This window comes from Salvelinus alpinus, chromosome 33 (assembly GCF_045679555.1).
Source record: "Salvelinus alpinus chromosome 33, SLU_Salpinus.1, whole genome shotgun sequence".
NCBI lineage: Eukaryota > Metazoa > Chordata > Actinopteri > Salmoniformes > Salmonidae > Salvelinus > Salvelinus alpinus.
This window is the reverse complement of record NC_092118.1, coordinates 18,482,111-18,504,740: the sequence shown is the minus strand read 5'-3', so window position 1 is coordinate 18,504,740 and position 22,630 is coordinate 18,482,111. Positions and strand designations below refer to the sequence as shown.

At 44.4% G+C, this 22,630-nt stretch overlaps 1 protein-coding gene across 4 annotated transcripts in view; it reads left to right on the top strand.

Annotated features, from left to right (window-relative positions):
• The window catches only part of LOC139563074 (zinc finger homeobox protein 3-like), a 193,827-nt gene that overhangs the window by 157,731 nt on the left and 13,466 nt on the right, over window positions 1–22,630 (top strand). For 2 of the 4 annotated variants that reach the window (XM_071381352.1, XM_071381350.1), the window contains 4 exons: window positions 3,574–3,681; window positions 15,812–15,948; window positions 16,547–16,747; window positions 22,147–22,273. In XM_071381352.1, the coding sequence (XP_071237453.1) occupies window positions 3,574–3,681; window positions 15,812–15,948; window positions 16,547–16,747; window positions 22,147–22,273 (573 nt within the window). Of the gene's footprint in view, window positions 1–3,573; window positions 3,682–15,808; window positions 15,949–16,546; window positions 16,748–22,146; window positions 22,274–22,630 lie in introns of all 4 variants that reach the window. The other 2 variants (XM_071381351.1, XM_071381349.1) reach the window with 1 other exon arrangement.

The window sequence follows — 22,630 nt, the reverse complement described above, 5'->3', positions numbered from 1 at the left end:
TGTGTGTGTGTGTGTGTGTGTGTGTGTGTGTGTGTGTGTGTGTGTGTGTGTGTGTGTGTGTGTGTGTGTGTGTGTGTGTGTGTGTGTGTGTGTGTGTGTGTGTGTGTGTGTGTGTGTGTGTGTGTGTGTGTGTGTGTGTGTGTGTGTGTGTGTGTGTGTGTGTGTGTGTGTGTGTGCGTGTGTGCGTGCGAGCGCGCACGCCACGGGGAAATAGATGCTTCAGTTTGTCTTTTTCATCTCCATGTCACACCATTTCACCTGGCTGCTGTGTCTGTGATGCCTTCTGCAGACAGAGAGCTGGTAGGATGGAGAGACTGTGGACTGTCTCCGTTGACATGCAGTGGAGGGCTGATATTTTTATGGGTGTAATCTGTGTCTGCAGCGGAGGCTTATTCAGCTTGCCAGATTAGATTAACAGAACAGTTTAATATCACTGTATGAGGAGGGTTAATGAAGACAATTCATTAGATGACAACCTCCAGGCTATTGTCCTTTACATTTGAACGATTGAGGTTAGAAATGGCCTATTGCCATAGCTCTGAGTGTTTCTCCCCGTCTATTTCCAGTCCTAATCTATGAGTCCGTTTTACTGGCTCTTCCATTTGCATCCTACTCTTAGGCCACTTGTGACCTTTCATTAATTATGGCTGGACCCGGCTTTAATCATTGTGTAATACCGTTGGAGATGAGATGAGGAATACACACAGTCATTTGCCACTTAAAGATGTACTGCCGCTCGTGGATTTAAATGTCTGCATTTCTACATTCATTATGGGGGGTTACTGTGCGGTGTGTGGCGGAAGTGTCATACATCTTGATTAAAAACCCAAATGAAGAAGTGTTGTGAGCGAGAGGGGGCAGGCAGGCAGTCTGCTACGTCCCACAAGAGATCCGTCTGGAGAATGCTGAGGTGACAGCTGTTGTATTCAGTGACGTTGAATAGAGTTCAAATCTGGACTGTGGATCACTGCAATGTTCCTGAAAAAGCATGTTGAAGTGTGGAGGTGTGGAATTAGACACACTGTAAGAGTAGGACAGCTCAGAATGACATGCAGACCCTTTTTAAAGGTGTACAATTTACCTGGGGATTATTTTGTAATCTGAGCGCTTGTGCGGCTGTATGGTATTCTAATTCTACGGGAGTTGTGTGGATTTGTGCAGGCTGGAGTTAGATGGGATTTTGGGGCTAGGCTGCGGCTCTCCTCTGGTTTACGGGGCGACGGTTTAGGACCGCTGGACGGAACTTGGAGGTTGCCTTGGAAACATAATAGAAACATGGTCAATAATAAAATAATGAAAAAATGTATTTATGCAAGTGGGATCTGGGGATCACTTAAATGTGCTTTTTACTGGGAGCCAGTTATCCCTGTTAAATACCTTCATTTATACACAGGATCCCCGTCTGCTGCTAGCAGTAATGTCTAACAACATAATCCATACACCAATCATTCTGTTGTGAGGAGAGGGGCTTCTTACTTTGGGAAACAGTCAGGAACGCCTGGATATTGCTCTTGCCTCATGACACAGAGGTGTTTTCTGTTGAGTTAAAGCTTTGTCAATGACAATCTCCTCAATGCTGTAGTTATTATCATAACTGGAATAATAATAGTTATTGCAATTATGATGCAAGCTTGTATGGTATCTTCAGTTTACAGTAAGAAGCGCTTTTCAGGCCTCTAAATCCAACCTTTTGTTAAGTCAGTGAGAAAATCACATTGACAAACTCATAGGTTCTTTTGTAGGATGGAATTGTGTATTCTATTATTGAGCTATATATTATTGCTGTCTTTAGTGAGTGTGTTTCTCTTGGTGCATCAGTGATTAGGATAGCAGAACTCCAATAGCACATTATCATCGCAATTTCAGCCTGATCTAAATGTGTAATCACTTTACACACGCTATCATGTGTCTATCGTCGTATAGCTTTCATTTCTCTTTGATTTACATGTGAATATGGAAGCACAGGAAATATCTATTTACCATGAGAACTGAAGGAGATTGAAATGTTTGAAGTACTTCACGGATTGCCAGCCATGAATGAATAGAGATAATACAACACAAAGCATTTAACCATACCGTGCTGGTAGTGAAATGTACATCTTTGATTTGATTCAAAATGTTCTACCCAGAAACCATTTTTAGAGGCTATTTGTGCTAGTGAAGTTTGATGGGGCTTTGGGTCTGTGTTTCGGTCCAGGTTACATAGTTGCTAACTACAGTATAGGGGTGTAAGTGCTGTAGTAGATCATATGAGGCCATAAAAGTCGTGTACGTAGTGGCTTGTCTAGTGGTGAGCTCAGATCAGATGTGTGTTGACTGCAGGGCTGAATATGTGAACAGGATATTTCAGTGGCTGTTGTTGTAGCATTGTCAATATATCAATAGACTGTAGAGTAGAGACCTGAGAGTGGAAGCATTTTCAAAAGAACACTTAAGTACATTTGCTGAGAATTAGCTGACTTGTGTAGTAACTGATAGGCCTTATTGACTGCGGCCCAGTTTACTGTTGTCAAATCAATGCTGTTGCGTGCTAGTCGCACTACTTTTAACCAAACTTAACAGGCCGAGGGGCTGCTCGGGGGGCACTGGAGAGAAATAAAGAAGATTGATGCCCTTTTTATTATCATTTTTTTGCCATATTTCCCTCTCTGCGTTACTTACAGATGGCATTATCGGATATTGTTTGGAGTTCAATGCTTTTAAATGGGCTGATATATTGAGCTGGGGCTTTTAAGGTCATTACAGGGGATTTCTGTATTTGACTTGGCAGAAAAATCAAATGAATTGCCGGTCTGAAAGTTTTAAATATTTATGATTTTTTATTTTGCAATAGCGAGGAAGTAGAGGTGAAATGAGCCCTGTATTAGTAAGTAGCCTAGCAGACTGCAGCTGGGGACAGTAATGCATGTGGAGAGAGAGAAAGCGAGAGAGAAAGAGAAGGAGAGAAAGAGGGAGAGAGAGAGAGAAAGAGAGAGTAAGCGAGAGAGAGGTCTTTCTCTAGAAACACGCTCCTCACACAATTATTTTTCCTGTCTGCATACTTCAAACCGCTTTGGAAAACGTGTGTATGTCTCTACCACATGTGTGCGGTTTTCTGCAGTTTTATGTCCACATTAAAGAGAGGAAGCCATAAAGATATTTGTGTCATGGTCTTGAATAAATTAAGAATTATAACTTTGGGGCTTGTATAAAAAATGATGATGTTATTATTATTATATTTTCAAATTAACTGTAATTATTTTCTAAATGTGTTCATATTAGTGTGGATACAGCAGAGAAAATAGATGATAAAATATAATACATTTCCTCTATCTCTGTTTTGATTAACAAAAATGATTTCTCTAATTTTATTGTTTTAATGAAAATAAATGGCAAAATGCACTCATGGTGATCAAGCAGCACAGGACAGAAAGCAGATCCCTCCCTCTTTGTCTGGTAACCTTTTAACTGCGTGTCAGCGAATGTAATTGTTGTAAGCCCCTATAGAAAAAAAACGCTGCTGTCCCTTTAAGTGCTTCCACCAATTCTGATGGCGTGTTGATTTACATATCCCATCCTCTCCTCCCCCTTCAGGAGAGCTGAGCGAGGATGTGGAGGCTGCCAGTGAGACCACCACAGAGCAGGAGGACCAAACCAAAGACAGAGAGAGTGGGGGGGAGAAGGAGCTCACCAAAGGGACAGGTAAGGCCTATATTTACACTACACACATTTAGGCAACACTGCCCTCAGGGATCATGTGCTATTGCACCTGATTTGTTCTCAACAGAAGGCCTTTTGTCTCAAATAATTATACAGATTCTACACAAATGTCAGAGTCCCTTTAATATTGCTCTGTTAACAAATCCACAAATCAGTTTGTAGTGTTTTTTTTTAAAGGAGGCCTTTCTGTTTCTTACTGTAGGAGGGAGACAGGTCTCCTCTCATCAAATCCTATCTGATGAATTAGGCCCAATTGTCAATTGAGCTAATCTGGTCAGGTGACTCATGTTTTGTCAGTTGTCAGTGGATTTTATGGAGAGGGGCCTGGGCGCATAATTCAAGCTCAGCCACGTGTGTGTGCCCATGTGACAGGCCTGCCTGCCCGCCTGCACTGCACTGATTGTGTGTGACACAAACACACACCTGTGTTAAATGTTATCAGATAGGGATATTTCTCTCCATGGGCTTTCTGATGCCAGGTGCAGGTGTTGAGTTCCATGGAGAGGTGGGGCTTGAGCTGAGGGGAGACATTAGTGTTCGGGCCTATTCTAACCTGAGGCCTACTTTTACCTGCAGATTAAAGGCCTGTGTTTTGGTGGGAGTCCATGATTGTTTGTTGTTGTAGGTTTTAGGATGAATCCTATCTGCTTTTAATGTGATTAGTTTACATCAGTGTGCATTAGAAATGGTTTAGCTGATTTCCATTAGAAATGGTTTAGCTGATTTCCATTAGAAACGGTTTAGCTGATTTCCATTAGAAACGGTTTAGCTGATTTCCATTAGAAATGGTTTAGCTGATTTCCATTAGAAATGGTTTAGCTGATTTCCATTAGAAACGGTTTAGCTGATTTCCATTAGAAATGGTTTAGCTGATTTCCATTAGAAACGGTTTAGCTGATTTCCATTAGAAACGGTTTAGCTGATTTCCATTAGAAACGGTTTAGCTGATTTCCATTAGAAACGGTTTAGCTGATTTCCATTAGAAATGGTTTAGCTGATTTCCATTAGAAACGGTTTAGCTGATTTCCATTAGAAATGGTTTAGCTGATTTCCATTAGAAACGGTTTAGCTGATTTCCATTAGAAACGGTTTAGCTGATTTCCATTAGAAACGGTTTAGCTGATTTCCATTAGAAATGGTTTAGCTGATTTCCATTAGAAACGGTTTAGCTGATTTCCATTAGAAATGGTTTAGCTGATTTCTGCTGCTAGTTGAGGTCAGCAGGCCCAGGCTGAACATGTGTGGGTGTATGAGTGTGAGGAGGAGATTCAAAGGCAGGAAGTGTTTGTGACTGCCCCCCACTGCTTGGCACCCCTGGCCATATGTTCACGTCAGAGCATAGCTAGGGTTTGTGTCAAGCCCTGTTGGGGGTTTGGCCTGGATATCCAATCACAGCACTCCTAGACCAGGAATATTCTAAACTTCCTTGGTAGAATTAGTTAGAAGTTATAGTAATATGTTATAGTAATAATAGTTCGGTAACAATCTAGTAATAGTTACAGTAATAGTCATTAGTAATAGCAGTATACTATATAGGGCTCTATTTTCAGCTGATGTTTTTGTTTTTCATCCCTAACGCCAGGTTCTGCAATTTATCTGTCTTATATCAGTTCTCTTGCGTTCAGATGGGCAGGGTGGAAGTATTTGAGTAATGTCCTTAAAAACATGATCCAAAGTGGTAATTTCAGCGCTGATAGGGATATTTAAGAACAACCACGCAGTTGCTTATGGCATGAATTTTGACGGCGAAAACAGCCAATCCAGCCGTGACGCACACTGCCCATATGCACATGGAACAAGAGTAGCCTCATGTGCCTTTGGCGAGTTTAGAAACATAAAAAACATTTAGTTTTTTCCTATTTCGTTTTATTTGGTTAAAAACCAAGCATAGCCTTACCCTCCTCAATTAGGCTTTTTTTGTCTGCTCTATGCAATTGCGAAGTAGTCAAGACTGCCGATAAAGGGTTTGTGCCTCCTGAGACGGCTTGGAAATAAATCTTAATCACCAACGCTTTATTAAAATATAAAGTTTGAGAGGAGGAAAACAGTGAGCTGACATTCACTTTTTATCTAAGCATTGTAGACAGGCCCACATTATTTTAGCCATGCAGGTCCTGTTTTGGAAGTGCATAAAACCCTTCATATTCTGTGTTGTTTTAATATTATATGCCCACGGGGAGAAATGATGGTGCCTGTAAGTGTGATATAGCCTATTTAAAACAAGTTTGTTGTTTTGTTTAGCATTTTATTAGAATTATTTGTTCTCTTTTAGGCTTTATCAATAATGAATGTAATCTTTCTTATTGACAATGTTTGGCATATTCCTGCTCAGCCATAATGTAATGTACAGTAGGAGCCCCTATATCAGTGTGAATGCTATTGAAGGCATACAATTACTTAGAACAATGTGGAATGCAAATGGGTTCAAGTTAACGTATTTAGCAAAGTTCTACATTTTTATTTAGCAAAGGTCTACATTTTGTTATTTCATTTCTGTAAGCCATTTAATAAACTATAATGGACTAACATTGGAATTGGAGTTGATTCCAAGGCAATACATAAAAGACTGTAAATCCAAAACTTGAAGCAACCACATATTTCACCAGGGAGCACGTTCTGATTGGCCGGTGAGGGCCCAAGCCTCGACACACCCACAACTTGTTTATTCATCAAAACCGATCCCTTTCGCACCAACGCCAGCAAGTGTGCCGATAATTGTGACAGTGAAAATAGCAAAGATATTTCTGATACACCCCTGAACCTATAGCGCTACCGCCTGTGCTTGGGTTTACCATTGTGTTAGGTTTGTTAATAAAAGAGAGCCCATAGAGCGTTGAGGCCTGAGGTGCTTTCCCATTGGTTCTTGGTGTGGTGTGGGGAGCGTTGACACACCTTTTTGAGACAGATACTGTGTAAATATCCATCCAAACACTGTTGTCTTGTGGCCTATTGCTCCACATGTATGAAACATGCTTTTCCATTTAGCACACAGTATGCTGGAGTACTGTGGAACAGTATAATACAGCATGGTTCTCTGGACAATGGGGTCTTGTCTTATGTTCAGGGTTGAATCCTGGTTGTCAGCACTGGGTTAATGGAAGGTCCTTTTTATACTTTGAGTTTTTACTGTTATGAAGTAGAAAAGGGAATAAGTATTATCAGTAATTAGCTTTGATCTAGCTATTTGTTTCATGTTGTCAGACAAGGATGGAAGCGAGTAGGGGGATTTCTTGTAATCTCCTCCCATCCAATAGACAGAGTTGTGGTAATGAAAGCCAACATCACAGACTAGCAGGCAGAGTGAGAGATGGCATTTTAACTAGACCAGCTCCATCCCTGGATCTGGGGGATGGTTAGAGTTCTGATGTCTTCATTTACATTAGTGAGGTTAAAAGCTGGAAAACAATCCAGACCTTTTGCATACCTACATTTTTTTAAAGAAAGTTCTGCAAAAAAGTTCATCACACCACTTGAAGCCCCATCTTTGTAAAAAGGTTTTTGATATTCTAACTTTTATTTTAAATGAGCCTGAGTTGTTTGTGCTCTTTGAAAGGGTGACGCTCCTCTTTGATGGGAGAAGTAATGATATGCATGCCTGCCTGAAAAATGGCTAAAAGTACATTTTAACACATCAAAATATAGCACTTTAAAAAGCATTAAAATGAGTCAAGCGATTAATAATTCACTCATACCTGTGGTGCTCAGGAAGAGTCCTTGCATTAGCATTCCTGCTTTTTGAAAGGCATGCAATTTGATACAAGCATATTCAATTCCTTTCCTCCCCTCTGTCAGTCACTAATCACCAAATAAGTGTGTTTCTGTGTTTTCACAAAGGAAAGATGTGCTTGCATATGAAAAATGTACAGCTTCCCAGCAGCTTATTAGAACCGCTTAGTTAAAAATAGCGGATGTGCATTAGGAAACCAGGTCTGGGTTTCTGTTTGATGTCAGTGAAAAGGTGGGTGGGTGGATAAGGTGGAGGGGTGGAGGGATGGGGGGGCGGCTGTGTTGTCAGCTGAGAAAGGAGACGGGAGCGCTAGTTTAATGGAAGGTCGCTTTTTCTCCTCTATTTTTGTATGATTGATGGACACAGCGCCTATACAGAGACCCTCTATAACCCTGTACGAACAACAGCACAGAGGAACACAGAATGCATTTGGTAAACAGAGGCATGCTTGTTGTGGCTGATGATTGTCTCAGGATGTCTGAGAAGGCAGACAACACACTGATGCTGTTTGTTGGACTAGACTGTGAGGGACTGAGCTAACCTGTTATTTAAAGGACTGTCTGAAAAGTGCTCTGTCTCCCGCTGTCTGATGGTGTGCCGCTCTCCTAAGGTCCGTCATTAGAACTATTGAAGTGTTTCGTCTCATCCTTGTCATACAAACATTGGAACTTGGTGTGGAGACGTTGTTCCCTTTACAAGTGACAGTCACTATCAGGCAGGCGGCATTAGCAGAGGCAGAAGAAAGGAATCTTCCTTTTTAAAGCTACTGTCAATCTTATTTCCCTTTTTAGTGCCACAGCGCTTCAAAATTCATTAAAGCCATTTAGAAATGCATGTGTATTCTGCATGTCTTCTCCTGCTGAAAGATTTCTACAATATGCCGCTCACACAGGTGAACACACACCAGACTTTGTAATTATTTTCCATGAGAGGGATGACATACAACCACAAGTTTAGTTTGTACATTGAATTCATTACTTATTTAAACAATAAAGTGAATGTTGGCAGAAGCTGCGATTTAGCCAACTTCCCCAATAAGCTATCCAGGGGTCGTTTCTAATGTGGCCAATGAAATATTTATAAATGGCCAGCCCCGAGCCTTGCTCCCCTTCTACTCACGCCTTGTTCACCTAGCTGAGGCAGCATTAGTGAAATGGAGGGGTTCGGCTCCGGAAGGCAAGGGGAGCTGTACCTAGATTAGAGCAGGACAGTATTAATGCAGGAGCTGAATACACAGGGATGGAGGTAGGAGAAAGGTAGAGGAGGAGGGGAGAGGACAGGGGGGGGGGCAGAAAGAGGGATTGTTAATACACTTAAGGGCTAGGTGGAATGGCCACAATATGATTTGACATGCTTAACATAAATGTATGGGAAGGGTTTGTATTGTGGTGGCCTATATGGAGAAATGGGAGGGAGGGGTGCAGTGTGTGTGTGTGGGGAGGGAGTGGGGGTTGCAATCTTCTGCAATTGAGGTTTATGAATAATTCCTCTCCTACCCCCTTCCTGACTTTCAAATGATGGGAGCTGGAGCGAGGGAGGGGAAAATGATATTACAGCGTGGGGTCATCCGCATTCTGACACCGGCAGAGCACCCAACCAAATTGGTCCCATCTCTTTTCCCTTAAATATTTACTTTTACCTATGAATCTCTGTGATTGGATGAGTGTGGAGGAGCCCGGTGCTGTGAGTGTGTGTATGGTTGTGAGTGTGTGTGCTTGCATGCTTGTTTATGTATGTGTGTATGCATGTGTGGGTTTGTTTGTATGTGTAGATTTGTGTGTGTCTGTGTGTGTGAGTGAAGGGAAATTAGACGATGGATGCGTCTCTGTCAGTGCAGTGAACATTAGCAGCCCCTGGATGCAGAGGAGTGATACTACAGGCTGAACATATAATGGTCTGTGCTCTCTAGTCTTGGGAGTGGTGTGTGGCTCACACTGAAACATACACATATGGGGATGTGGTAGCTCTCAACTCTAGTTTTAGTAGTTGTCAGAAATGCTGTGCTGGCCAGTAGGGTAAGGTTAGCAATGGACAGTGCTCATTGTTTTTTAAATCTCATATTTTCATATTGTTTAACAGTTCAGCCTAAGGAATGTTTTATACCAATGGTCTATTGCTTTACGCCTCCTTGAGTTCTAACAATGTGCAACTGTTATCCCATGAAGTCAGAGGAGATCAGAAAAATGTTTACATATTCATATCATGTATTTTGAGTGCTTGTCATCCCTCAAATTAGAATTCCCTTTGTCTTTGAAGATTATAGACCATAAATTGTCCTTGTTTGTGAGCCAACTCCCTGAAAAATCAGTGTTTATGAGTTTTACTGCTATAGTGTAATGGGCCAGCCGGGTTGGGGAGGAGTGTCCTTTAAAGGTGAACGCCATGTCAGCCGCCTGCTCAGTGGCCTGAAGATTAATAACGCGGACACTAATTACTGTCTCCTTTTAATTTCTTCATTTTAAATGTGTCTTTGTTGCAGTCATGCCTGTAGGCCTATATAAACCACTGTCTTCTTTTCCCATGCAGTGTGGAGCTGGTTTTTCATTTAATAAAAGTCAGGGTTATCCACCAAGGATACTGAGGAATGATGAGCCTCGATATAGAGTCGCTTTGGCGTGAGGCTTTGGTTGTAATTTTCTTTATTTGAAATTAATTGATACAGAGTAATTACCTGAGAAATATGAGGTGAAGTGGAATATAGCCCTTTGTCGCTCAGGGCTCTAACATGGCCTGTAGATTAAAAAAGACGGAAGAAAGGGGAGGGGAAAAGAGAGATCATATTCAGTTATTGTTAGCATATGCATTAAAAGTGAATGACTTGTAGCACTGGGGAGTTGAACCTGCTTCTCCATATTAATGGTTAAATTGCTGAGGGACTAGAGGCGAGTGAAGAGCAGAGGGACATGGGGAGAGAGAGCTTCAGTAATTTGGCCCTGTGAAGTGTGGAGTGTGTGGAGGGTTAGTGGGGAGGGGGTGAGGAGGAGACTGAATGGAGGGAGTTCCAGTACAGTAGATGGCTGTGAGTCTATCCCTGAATGATCAGGCCATTGTGGGAAGGGATTGTGAGAGGGGTGGTTGTGGGTAGGAAGCGGCTGGGCCTGGGCCCAGGGCAGAGTGGTGGGTATCAGGCTGTAGGGCCATGTGGCCTGGCTCCATTGCAGCCGAAACTGTGGCTTATGTTTTTACGACCGGAGGCTTCTGGGTTCCGAGGCAGGGCTGGGTCTGCAGACAGGATAGGGCCAGTTGGTAGAAGGGGAGGAGCTGGTGACCACATGCACCCTTTTCCCAGGCCTCCTGGGGGACAGTGTCCATACTGATGGTCAAGCTTCTCCAGCCAGTTGTGAGAGAAGAGGGCACTACCAGGCCTACCATCCCAGACCCAGACACCCGCCACAGGAAATCATTCTCTCCCCCTTTCTTCTTCCTCTCCTCTCCTCTCCTCTCCTTCCTGTTAGCTCCAACTCGTGTAATATCCCTTCCCAAGGATGTAGAGACAGATCAATGACACAATGGCAGCTGTGATTGCATTCCTATAAGATTTCGATGGCAGAAGACCTGTTGTGTTAATTCAGCCTGGCTTGTGTCGGTCACTCACTCCAGCTGCCATCTTTCCCCCCCCCTTGAAAGCACAGCAAGGCTGTGATTGCTACAGAGACCAGGCTGTGTGCTGACAGCCCCCTCGCTGCAGCCTGAGTAATGCAGCCCAGCCCAGGGAGGTGAGACAAGGTGCCAAAGTCCAATTCACTTACGGGACTCGACAGCACAAAAGCCCCTGGTTTACGGAAAAGGCCCATGAATTAATAATCACCTAATTGACTCTTAAGGGTTCTTTCCCTCCTGCTATACCTTTTGTGCTCTCAGATGAAAGTCCACTCTGTGTATCTGTCAGAGTTGGTTTGGGCTGGATGTGAGGCGGGTGTGTAATGAGCGGAGAGGAGAGGTCAGGGTCACACAGGGTCCTCTCAGTCAAATAGGTCACTGGGGAGGCCCCACTGTGATCCACATGTATGGATGAAGCCATAAAGATGAGCCCAGCCCCTCTGATGACAAACTGATTCACACCCTATCACAGGAGAGCTACACAGACAGTTCCAGGACAATGTGAAAGCACAGAATGTCCTCCAATGGTAATTTGACAAGGAGAGACAGCGAGATTTGAATATTAAAGAACTTGACATCCTTGATTGCCATTTTATGCCGCATATTAAACTTCAAATTGCCTCCCAAGAGCAGGTCAAAAGAAGTGGGACTTTAGAGAGCAATAGAGTTCACGTTACTGTACGCTTTCCCTCCAACTGAACCCAATGTCTTTATTTTGCCTTTCATAGCCAGAATGTGGCTGTGTGCTGAGCCCAGTGCACATGAATTACAGTGTGGGTCCTGGAGGAGGCAGAGCCAATGTTCTGCTCCTAGGCCCTGTTAATGGATCTGGTCGGTCCTGATGCTCGACCATGTTCTGATACCAGCCCAACCATGCCACGCTTAGACCGCACACGCTACTAAAATCCCCTCACCCTCTGTTTTTATCAGCCTCCTTTTCGTTCCGGTATGTTCCCAGGCTCGCTCTGTGTTGGTCTCTCTTTTTTCCTCTTCACTCGACAACGAAAACAGGATACGGTAGCTGGACTTTAGTCACAGGGCTTGTGGCAGGAGTGGGCGGTTTGGATTCTTAGGAGAGAGCGATTGATCAGATTTATGGACTCCTAACAGGCCGTGACGAGGTAAGGCTGTGCCCTGAACAAGCCTTCCCACCCCGCTCTCAGACTCTGTCTCTCTCACACACACACACACACACACACACACACACACACACACACACACACACACACACACACACACACACACACACACACACACACACACACACACACACACACACACACACACACACACACACACACAGTCTTGTACAGCTAACCTTGTGGGGACATACAATTCAGTCCCATTCAAAATGGTACTCTTACCCTAACCCTAACCTTAACCCTAACCCTAACCCAAAAACCTAAACTTTATCCTAACCCTAAACCTAACCCTAGCTCCTAACCCTGACCCTACAACTAACCCTAGCTCCTAACCTTAATATTTAACTTAATTCTAACCCTAACACTAATTCTAACCTTAACCCTAAACCCCCTAGAAATAGCATTTGACCTTGTGGGTACTAACAAAATGTCCCCAGTTGGTCAATTTTTACTTTGTTTACTATTCTTGTAGGGACTTCTGGTCCCCACAAGAATAGTTAAACACGTCCACACACACACACACACACACTCAAACACTCAAACACTCACACACCCCCATACATTATACACTGGTAGACCCAGGCAGCTGGTGGTTATTGTTTGAGGGCTTCTTGTGTATTGTTTAATATAGGTATTAAGTGTGTTGGCCTCGGGACTCCATAGCCCATGCATTATGTTGTCCATTACTCTGGCCTGATTGATCATATCAGCCTCATTGAAGACTGTTGTCCAGTAACGCTGCCTCTCTCAGAGCAGAGCAAGCTTCAGCTGCTTCCCCTTCTCCAGCTGTTTGCCCTGTACTGAAGGCCTGGACACATATGATCATTTATGGTCTTTATGTGTGAGGATTTCCACCCTGATACTGAGCAGTTAGAGTCTGATAACTGCTTAGCAAGGCAGCAAGGACCTGGTCTGGTAGGAGGGTTTACCTCACAGTCTTTTAACACGAGGGGGGTGGGGGACTACCACCAGAGAGTGAGTGGGCCAGAAAAGAGAAATAGGGAGAGAGGAGGAGTGAGGACAGGGGGCAGTGAGTGAAGAGGCAGTGAAGTGTAGTGAAGTGGAGGCGGAAGTGGTGAGGACAGTTCATGACTGAGAGGTTAATGTCAGGGAATGGGGAGGTGCCTTTGTTTAACATTTCCTTTGTTTATTGGTTGATGTGTTTAATGGGATTGTGTCTGACTGGATCTAATAGGGCCTCCCTGGCCAATCCCAGTGTCTCTGGGAGATCTAGCAGGCTGCTCTGACCAAAGCCAAGGCAGGGCCCCACTGGGTAATCAGCTCAGCTGCCCACGGCCTGATTGGAGCTGACATTTTAATGTCTGGAGCAGGAGCGTGGTCAGCCCTGCTTAACCTGACCCTCCCTAAGGGAGGCTCCTTTACGAGCGCCGGCTTAGCTGAGTATTTTTACTCAGCTGTGATTCTTTTCTGTTTGCCACTCCCATTTTGTTTGGCTTTATTTCTCTCTATCTCTTGTCTACCCCCCTTCCTCTCTTTCTCTCCCTCCCTCTCTTTTGAGTTTCTTACAGGGAGTGCTCTCCTCTCTGGTTAGCTGAGCAGAAGCTTCTTGTTGTGGGGCCTGGCTCCGTGGAGACGGAGAGAGACAGGGAGCGGGAGGCGAGGAGAGGCTGGCTGCATTGTTAATGCTGCTGCAGGTTGCATTAAAAGGATTAGCTGTGTGATACGTCCAGCTGGCTAGTAGAGCAGAGCATACTGGAGCCTGCAGTGACAGTAGAGAGGGGGTATTCCTGCCTGAGATGGGCAGGTACCTGACAATTAGCCGCTATTTACATTTCAGCCTACTGTGTGTACCAAAGCATGGCTGTCTTGTACATCCTGTGGTGCATATGGATGCTAATCAGTAGGCTAATTCCCTATTGAATCCCCCTAAGGGTCTTTGGAAAAAGGTTTTGTTTCTCCTCAAAATTCCTGCTCTTTCTAAGAGCTGAATGGCATGTTGTGGTTGTGAAGCCTGGTGCCCGTGTTGGTTTGTGAAGGGGGGAACCCATGGTTGGGCTGTGAGGCCCTGGGGTGTGAATGAGTCTCTCTATCCACTCTCGCTTTGTCACAGTCCACTTGGCCCGACCCACAAACCACTGGAGGAGGCTTAGCTGGTTACAGAAATTCCAATTAAGTCGAGAGTTGCACTGGCACTCACTTGCTGTGTAGGCACAAAGAGCAGGAGGATTTACCCAAGCGGGGTCAAGCTATAGGTCAGTGTTTCCAGCAGGATTTCAGAGGATATTGGGTCCACAACTTCTAAAGCTCTAACTGCCAAGCCAAATTGCACCTCTCCTTCCTCTGACACCGTTCCTATTTCATTCCTGGCAGAGGAATCCAAGGACCTCACCTCTCCTTCCTCTGACACCGTTCCTATTTCATTCCTGGCAGAGGAATCCAAGGACCTCACCTCTCTTTCCTCTGACACCGTTCCTATTTCATTCCTGGCAGAGGAATCCAAGGACCTCACCTCTCCTTCCTCTGACACCATTCCTTTTTCATTCCTGGCAGAGGAATCCAAGGACCTCACCCCTCTTTGGGGTGAGAAGGGTGGGGATGTATTTTGATGAGGAGCAAGCTTATGTGGTCATTGGTCATGAGTGCTTTGAAAGCGAAAATCCAATTTCTTGCTCCCTTCTCAACCAGTCCACAGCCACCTCAGCAGTAGATATGGCATTGCCTAGCATGACAGTCTGTTTTGATAATTATGTGAATTGGTGAAATTGAAAATACAGTTGGGAATTGATGAGGTTTACATCTCTTGATGAATGTCTGGCAGTAGATTCACTCACTTATAGTAGGCCCTCTTGCTAGCTAATTGGATGTACTGTCTCAATGGGGACCATTCTACCATTGTAGACAATAACAATCTGTGCTAATGTTATGCAACTATTTATAGATGGTGTTATTTCTATCATAGCTGTGTAAATGGAACCATAGAAAAAGAGGTGTGAATGAATACACACCTCTCTGTTAGTCAGAGCTGGGTACCTGTATAAGAGCAGCTGTAAAAGAGTACCTGGGAGAAACTAATTAAAGAAAGCAGTCACATTTGAAGTTGAACTGAGGACTGATCTCTTTACCTTAATGCTGGAGTGCGAGGAGATGTTTGCCTCGTCTCAAGTTTGGCGAATCCCTCATCTCCAGCGCCACTTCAAATGGAAAATCTGAGGTAGAGAGAAACCTAAAGCTGCCCAATGTGGCAAACTAATGTTTTGATTAGCCGTCTGTGGCGCTGTCTGATGTCCTAACGATCCAACATGGGGAGAGAGAGGCCGTCAAAGTACCTTGGCTGTGTGTTGCTGCATTGGCATGGGAGGAGAAGTATACAGACTTGTGGTTTGGACGGGGAGCTGTGGGTTGGCTGATCAACTGCTTCCCTGCCCAAGTCCCATTAAACGTGGTTATATCACATTGAAGAAAGACATTTCAAAGCCCTTTATGCACACTTATTGATTGACTTGTTCTCAGGCTGCCAAGTCTTCACCTTGCTTTGATGAGTCTGCTTCTCTTCTCTGCCCCGTGTGTGTGTGTGTGTGTGTGTGTGTGTGTGTGTGTGTGTGTGTGTGTGTGTGTGTGTGTGTGTGTGTGTGTGTGTGTGTGTGTGTGTGTGTGCGTGTGCGTGTGTGTGCGCGTGCAGCAGGATCCAGCCAGTCAGAGAGGGACCAGACAGACTCCCCGAACCCCTCTAAGAGGCCCTCCTCACGGTCAGGGGCCACAGGGAGCCCCCTCTCCTCCAAGCGTCCCAGGACGGCTGAGAAGAGTGTTGCTGCGGAGCAGGTAACAGCCCACTCCTGCTCTATCTTTAACACACAGCCTGCTGCCACTTCCAGAAGTTGGTTTCTTAAATTATAGAGGATGGTCATATTAAGACTCACTGTTCTAACTATTTGAACTTGCCAATCAACTCAAGGTTATCCCATCCCCAATTACCATGCCCTCATTATAAGCAGTAAAACTTACACATTAATTGAGAAAAGGAATGTAAAGACGTAGCTACTTCTAAGCATTTTTCTTAAAGACATTTGAATAAAGACGGGCCTTTTTGCATTATGCATGATTTTTTCGAAATCTCCTTAAAATTAGTTTTGCTTTCCTGCTGCAGTTGCATTGCTAATTGTGCAAAAGGTGGAAAATCAATATAGTATTTGACAGATGAGAGAGCTTTGAAGTGTGTGCCAGGATTGCCTAGTGGTCCATGATCAGAGGGACCTGCCTGGTAGAGACACAGGGGGCAACACTCCTCCATTCATCCTCCCATTCCAACTCCTCTCTCTCACAAAGCAGACCTACAGCTCTCCATCTCACCTCATTAACCTCCCTGTGCTCCTCTCTCCCCCCTCTCCTCCTCTCTCCCCCCTCCCCTCCTCTCCTCCAGATGTACCAATGTCCCTACTGCAAGTTCAGCAACACGGACCTGAACCGCCTGAGAATGCACGTGATGACGCAGCACTCTGTCCAGCCCATGTTCCGCTGCCCGCTCTGCCAGGACATGCTGAACAACAAGATCCATCTGCAGTTCCACCTCACACACCTCCACAGCGTGGCGCCCGACTGCGTGGAAAAGCTCATCGCCACGGTACGTGTGTGTGTCTGTGTGAACTGTGGATACAGTATGTGTATACATTCATCCTTAGGTACTGTATTCTTTAGAAATATTTAACCATGGCCCCTGCAATGCTGTTACATACCAACAGTCAGCTCAATTATAAACAGGGAATGCACATTCCCTCAAGCTAAACGAAACCATCCTAAAATATCAATGCCAAGCCTCCTGCACACATCCATCTCTGTAAAATAGGGTGAACACAACTGTTGTTGTAATAATAATGATAATTGATTGCATTTATATAGCGCCTTTCCACCTACAGTCGGTGCTCAAAGAGCTTTACATAGTAGGGTGGGAAATCACCTCTTCCACCCACTTGGGGGATGCACTGCAACCATTTAATACCAGAAGGCTCACCACACATCAGCTATTGTACAAATACAAAATATGGTGTTTTATAAGCTAAACAGCTGTAAATGGTTCTGAGATGTTCAAGGTAGTTCAGTCCGTAATCCTCTCGCTGGGTTTTCCTTCCCTTTCTCCTGGTACATTGTGGTCTTTCTGTTTGTGAAGATACAGGTAGGCTCCTGCCTCTGAGATGTGTACATTGATTACTGTTATCCTCCTAATCCATGGCCACTGGATTGCATGGGGACTTCATGACATCTTTTTTTCATGGGCCTTTTTAAACACACTGAATACGTTGAGAGGAAAGCACAACACAGGATGTCATGGCTCTGCCACCTAGCCTTAATACCCAGCCCAGCCCAGCCCATCCTGTACAGTATACATCCTTTACCACATTTATATTTACCATTGTGTCTGTTTAGTCATTTATTTTCTCTGTGTGAAGTGATGAAGAGGCCATGGGAATACGCACAGCCTTTTTGTTGCTCTGCGTGTGTGAGCTTAGCGCATGTAGCGTATGTCTGTACACAAAAGGCAATGCAGGCAGGCCGGCTGGGCCCCATCAGGTCAAGGACCAACGGAGGCCTTAGCTGTGTCTCTTCTCTGCAACCCAGAGATGACTGTTACTCACCCTGCCTGCCTGCCTGGCTGGCTGGCTGTTTGTAATGGAGCATGTCTCTCCAGTCTTCTCTCTTCCAAATTGATGACATTTGAAGCTTTATCAAAATACAAAGTGGCTCCAAGGCATCCCATTGACTCACTGCCAGTCACATATTATGGGGGTTAGGTTCAGATGCTTTAGCCATATTCTAAGGTGCCGTTGTCTAATGTGCCTATGGTCAATGAGCCCTTTTTTCGGTCTCATTGTTATCGTAGTCAGTTGAGATAGTGCGGGGGAGAAGAGACAGATAAGTCTGTTGTTTGCTAGATCTTACCTCCCAGTCCATTTATTCTCAGGAGCACATTGATCTTCTCTCAGTGTCTGTGATCACCTTAGCGCTATTCTAAACAAAGGCTTTTATTAATAATATATTCAAGTTATTGTGACACAGATTCATTTAAATGTAATTAATACTTTTTTCCTTTAATGAAATGCAAGTTCAGGCAATGGAAATATTATTATTCACTATTTCTTTAATCTCACGTGAATAATGAATGCACCAATTTCACAAAGAGACAATAGAGACTGTATGTCTGTACAATCACCCCTAACGTTTACCATGCATATACCACTATCTAGGAACTATCTGAGTTCCACACGGAGCGGTATAAAAAAACGTAAAGACTAAAGCATTAATATACATTCTGAAGTTAGATATAGACTCACACAAATGTAATATCAGTATTTACAACATTGACTCTGTCTACCTCTGCTACATTACCCCAGCGAAAGAGCTCATTTTGTTTTAATCATCATCAAAGGGAAATATGGTTTTATTTGCTCTCCTTTGATTTCCTGTAAATGACTGTGCAAATGTTGACGTTTGTTCTTGCCTGTGGAACAGAATTGCTCGCTGGACAATCATCCAGGAGAACGGTGCTCTGCCTAGCTTCCTAGCCATCTTTCTAGCCCAGCTAGAAAGCAAATGGCGAACACTTTAGTATGGAAGGCAGCAGTATTTATCTTTTATAGAGATAATAATGCACTGAGCCCCTATAAAGGCACAGGAGAGAACCATAGGTAATATAATGCACATTAAAACCAGCACCTTTTTTTATTTTTACTGGTGGATATAGATGGAACAGTACTCTATTTTTTTCACGTGTAGCAGACGAGCCTAATGAATTCTGAAATAGGAGACTTTTATTTCATGCCGACCATGCATAAAGATGCACACACTCTCAATTTCTATCCACCATGTGCTCTCTCTCTCTCTCTCTCTCTCTCTCTCTCTCTCTCTCTCTCTCTCTCTCTCTCTCTCTCTCTCTCTCTCTCTCTCTCTCTCTCTCTCTCTCTCTCTCTCTCTCTCTCTCCCCTGCAGCCCCATCCTTCCATTACCCCTCCCTCTCTCTCTCCTCTCTCTTCCTCTCTCTCTCTCTCTCTCTCTCTCTCTCTCTCTCTCTCTCTCTCTCTCTCTCTCTCCTGCAGCCCCATCCTTCCATTACCCCTCCCTCTCTCTCTCCTCTCTCGCTCCCTCTCTCTTCCTCTCTCTCCTCCCCTCCCTCTCTCATTCTATGTCTCATTTTCTGTCTGTCTAAGATAGGGGTAATGAAAATAATTGTGCTTCATTAATTCTGAGTCTGGCTAGATGATAGCCATTTTGAACTATGTTTGCCAATTAGGTGGTCCAAATTAAAAGTGACCTTGGGATACTCTCTGCTCTTGCCTCTCGTTGTCTAATGAAGAGGTTGTCTAGAAACAGTCCACTTTGTAATGTAAATCGCTGCTGTGTTTTGTATTTGTGGTATTCTCCATGCTGGTTGCATTAATTTGCCACTCTCTATATGGAGGAGAGAGAGAAGGGAGAAGAAAACAGAAAGGAAGGAAAATGTCTGAACATTTTCCAGTGAATTTCTGATGAGACTAATCGCACAGTGATGGACGAGAGAATGTTTACTGTTCCACTTAACCCTGGAGCCCTATGCAAACCCGCTGTTGCTTGAGGAGGACTCGAGTGGGTCTGTTTGGAGCTGTGTGCCATGCTTTGTTCACAGACATGTCCTATTGTCACTATTTGCTGGACACACTGCCAGTTGCAGACTGACAGAGAGTTTGTTCCTTTTAGAAGCACAGGCCAGACCAAAGGCTAAAATACACAAATATAGACAGAGGCATTTGATTATTTTATGTTTCAGATGACTAGGTGAATCCATTATGCCTTTATACATCACTCCTGGTGACTTAAGGTTAAATATATGTTGATAAGATTTGACTGATTCTTTTTGAAGAATATGAATATTGTGTTAGATAGTAAAGGTCAAAACAGCTATTTGAATTATATTCTTCCTTTTCATTTTGTTTAGCCTCATTTGATGTTATCACCCACACATACACATTTAAGTAAAGCCAGGATGACCATTGTGGGGTGATAGAAGAGAAGAAGGGTGGTCCATTGCAGTAAGGAGAACCTGAAATGGAGGTAGATTAATAGAGGCACGGAGAGGGGTGGGGAGAGACTGTGGGGAGTAGGGAGAAGGGTGGGGAGATACTGTGGAGACTAGGGAGAAGGGTGGGGAGAGACTGTGGGGAGTAGGGAGAAGGGTGGTTAGAGACTGTGGGGAGTAGGGAGAAGGGTGGGGAGAGACTGTGGGGAGTAGGGAGAAGGGTGGGGAGTAGGGAGAAGGGTGGGGAGATACTGTGGAGACTAGGGAGAAGGGTGGGGAGAGACTGTGGGGAGTAGGGAGAAGGGTGGTTAGAGACTGTGGGGAGTAGGGATAAGGGTGGGGAGAGACTGTGGGGAGTAGGGAGAAGGGTGGGGAGAGACTGTGGGGAGTAGGGAGAAGGGTGGGGAGAGACTGTGGGGAGTAGGGAAAAGGGTGGGGAGAGACTGTGGGGAGTAGGTAGAAGGGTAGGGAGAGACTGTGGGGAGTAGGGAGAAGGGTGGGGAGAGACTGTGGGGAGTAGGGAGAAGGGTGGGGAGAGACTGTGTGGAGTAGGGAGAAGGGTGGGGAGAGACTGTGGGGAGTAGGGAGAAGGGTGAGGAGAGACTGTGTGGAGTAGGGAGAAGGGTGGGGAGAGACTGTGGGGACTAGGGAGAAGGGTGGGGAGAGACTGTGTGGAGTAGGGAGAAGGGTGGGGAGAGACTGTGGGGAGTAGGGAGAAGGGTAGGGAGAGACTGTGGGGAGTAGGGAGAAGGGTGGGGAGAGACTGTGGGGAGTAGGGAGAAGGGTGGGGAGAGACTGTGGGGAGTAGGGAGAAGGGTAGGTAGAGACTGTGGGGAGTAGGGAGAAGGGTGGGGAGAGACTGTGGGGAGTAGGGAGAGGGGTGGGGTCGGGTGGGTTGGGGTACTGTGAATTGAAATGCGGCGTGGGGAGTGAGGATGATTATTCTGTTTGGGGGGTTAATTGAAGGAAGGTGAAGCAGACAGTGCCTCATCTCCCGGCCTCTTCCAATCTCAATCACCGATTATTGTTAAATAGGAGCTGCTTAATGAGTGCATTTGATGAATTGTTGCATTTCTGTAAGGGGAAAGAGGGGCTATGAGGGGGAGATATGGGAGAGGAAGATGGGTGGGGGGAGATAATACGGAGGGAGGTGGCTGTCATTCACCCATGATTGACTTCAACCTTTTGAGAGCAAAGAAAACCTGGCCGCTTCTCTGCACATTCTTAATCAATATTCATTGCTCCTTGAAATGTTCTAATTAAAATGGTAGAAACAAATTAAACCATTGTATCGTGGAAAAATGCATAGCATTCCTCCTGAAACGTCATTTTGTTGCGTATTTGTTCATACATCTTTATTGAACCTGTTCATGTTTGGATTTATCCATAGTAGCTCTAATTTTGTATTCTTAATGCACCTGAAATAACTCTAACGTAACTGACATTAAACCACTATATTGTGACTTATGCAGGGTTGGAAGGCATAGAATATTTCCCCAAACTGATAGTGCTTATATTACCCAGAATGCCTCTTTTCTGTTCTGGTCCTTATCATTGGAATGGGATGCACTTTTCTTTCATGGAATAATGATTTAATTAGGTGGCCTAATAAGCTTTTCAGTTGGCCAAGGTAGGCTTTTCAGGCCATCTCACTAATTGGCTGCAGCAGAACTTTCCAGTCGCTTGACAAAACACCAGCAGTGATCAAAGTACAAATTCCAGGGATGGCAAATAAAGTCAAAAGTAATATGATTATTTGTGCATGTCTGTGTGAGTGCATGTGAGAGAAAAACCTTATGCAAGGGTTTCCAAGATGTTTTAAGATGTCTATCAATTCCATCAGGAAAATATGTGTGCAGTTTTAAATGTAAAGAATATATAACAACATAATATTTTTGTGAGCTTACAGAAACTCAGTTGTATAATAGGACCACACAGTAATTAACATGGGACATGTCTTGTGTTTGATTTTCCAGGTGACAGCATCAGAGGTTCTGCCAGAAAGCATGTTCATACCAGTACCAGGCCCAGATAGAGAGGCACAAAGCAGCACCCCACAGGCCACGGCTAACTCTAGCTCTGAAGATATCAAGAAACAAGCCGGTCAGTATAGCACCATGTTTTTACCTATGCTTTAATTGTCCCTCCTTTCATTTAAATGTGAAGGATAGCGATGGCACTGTTCTCATTACCCAGTCTCCCTTTGGAAAATGTAATGAAAATGCAGGGGATCATGCCAAGGCCATCATTGACAACAAAGGAAAAATAATGATTCCTGCATCTGCAGGAGTCTGAATTAGTTATTACTTCTGTGTGTTGCAACTACCCCCTCCCTGGGGATTCTGAAATGATACATGCGTCAAGGACTCCTAAGTAGAGATAAGATGTCCTCCGTTGAAATTACATTTTCTTGCACAAAGACTCTGCTTATGTGGGAGCCTCTTTAATCCATTTTTTCTT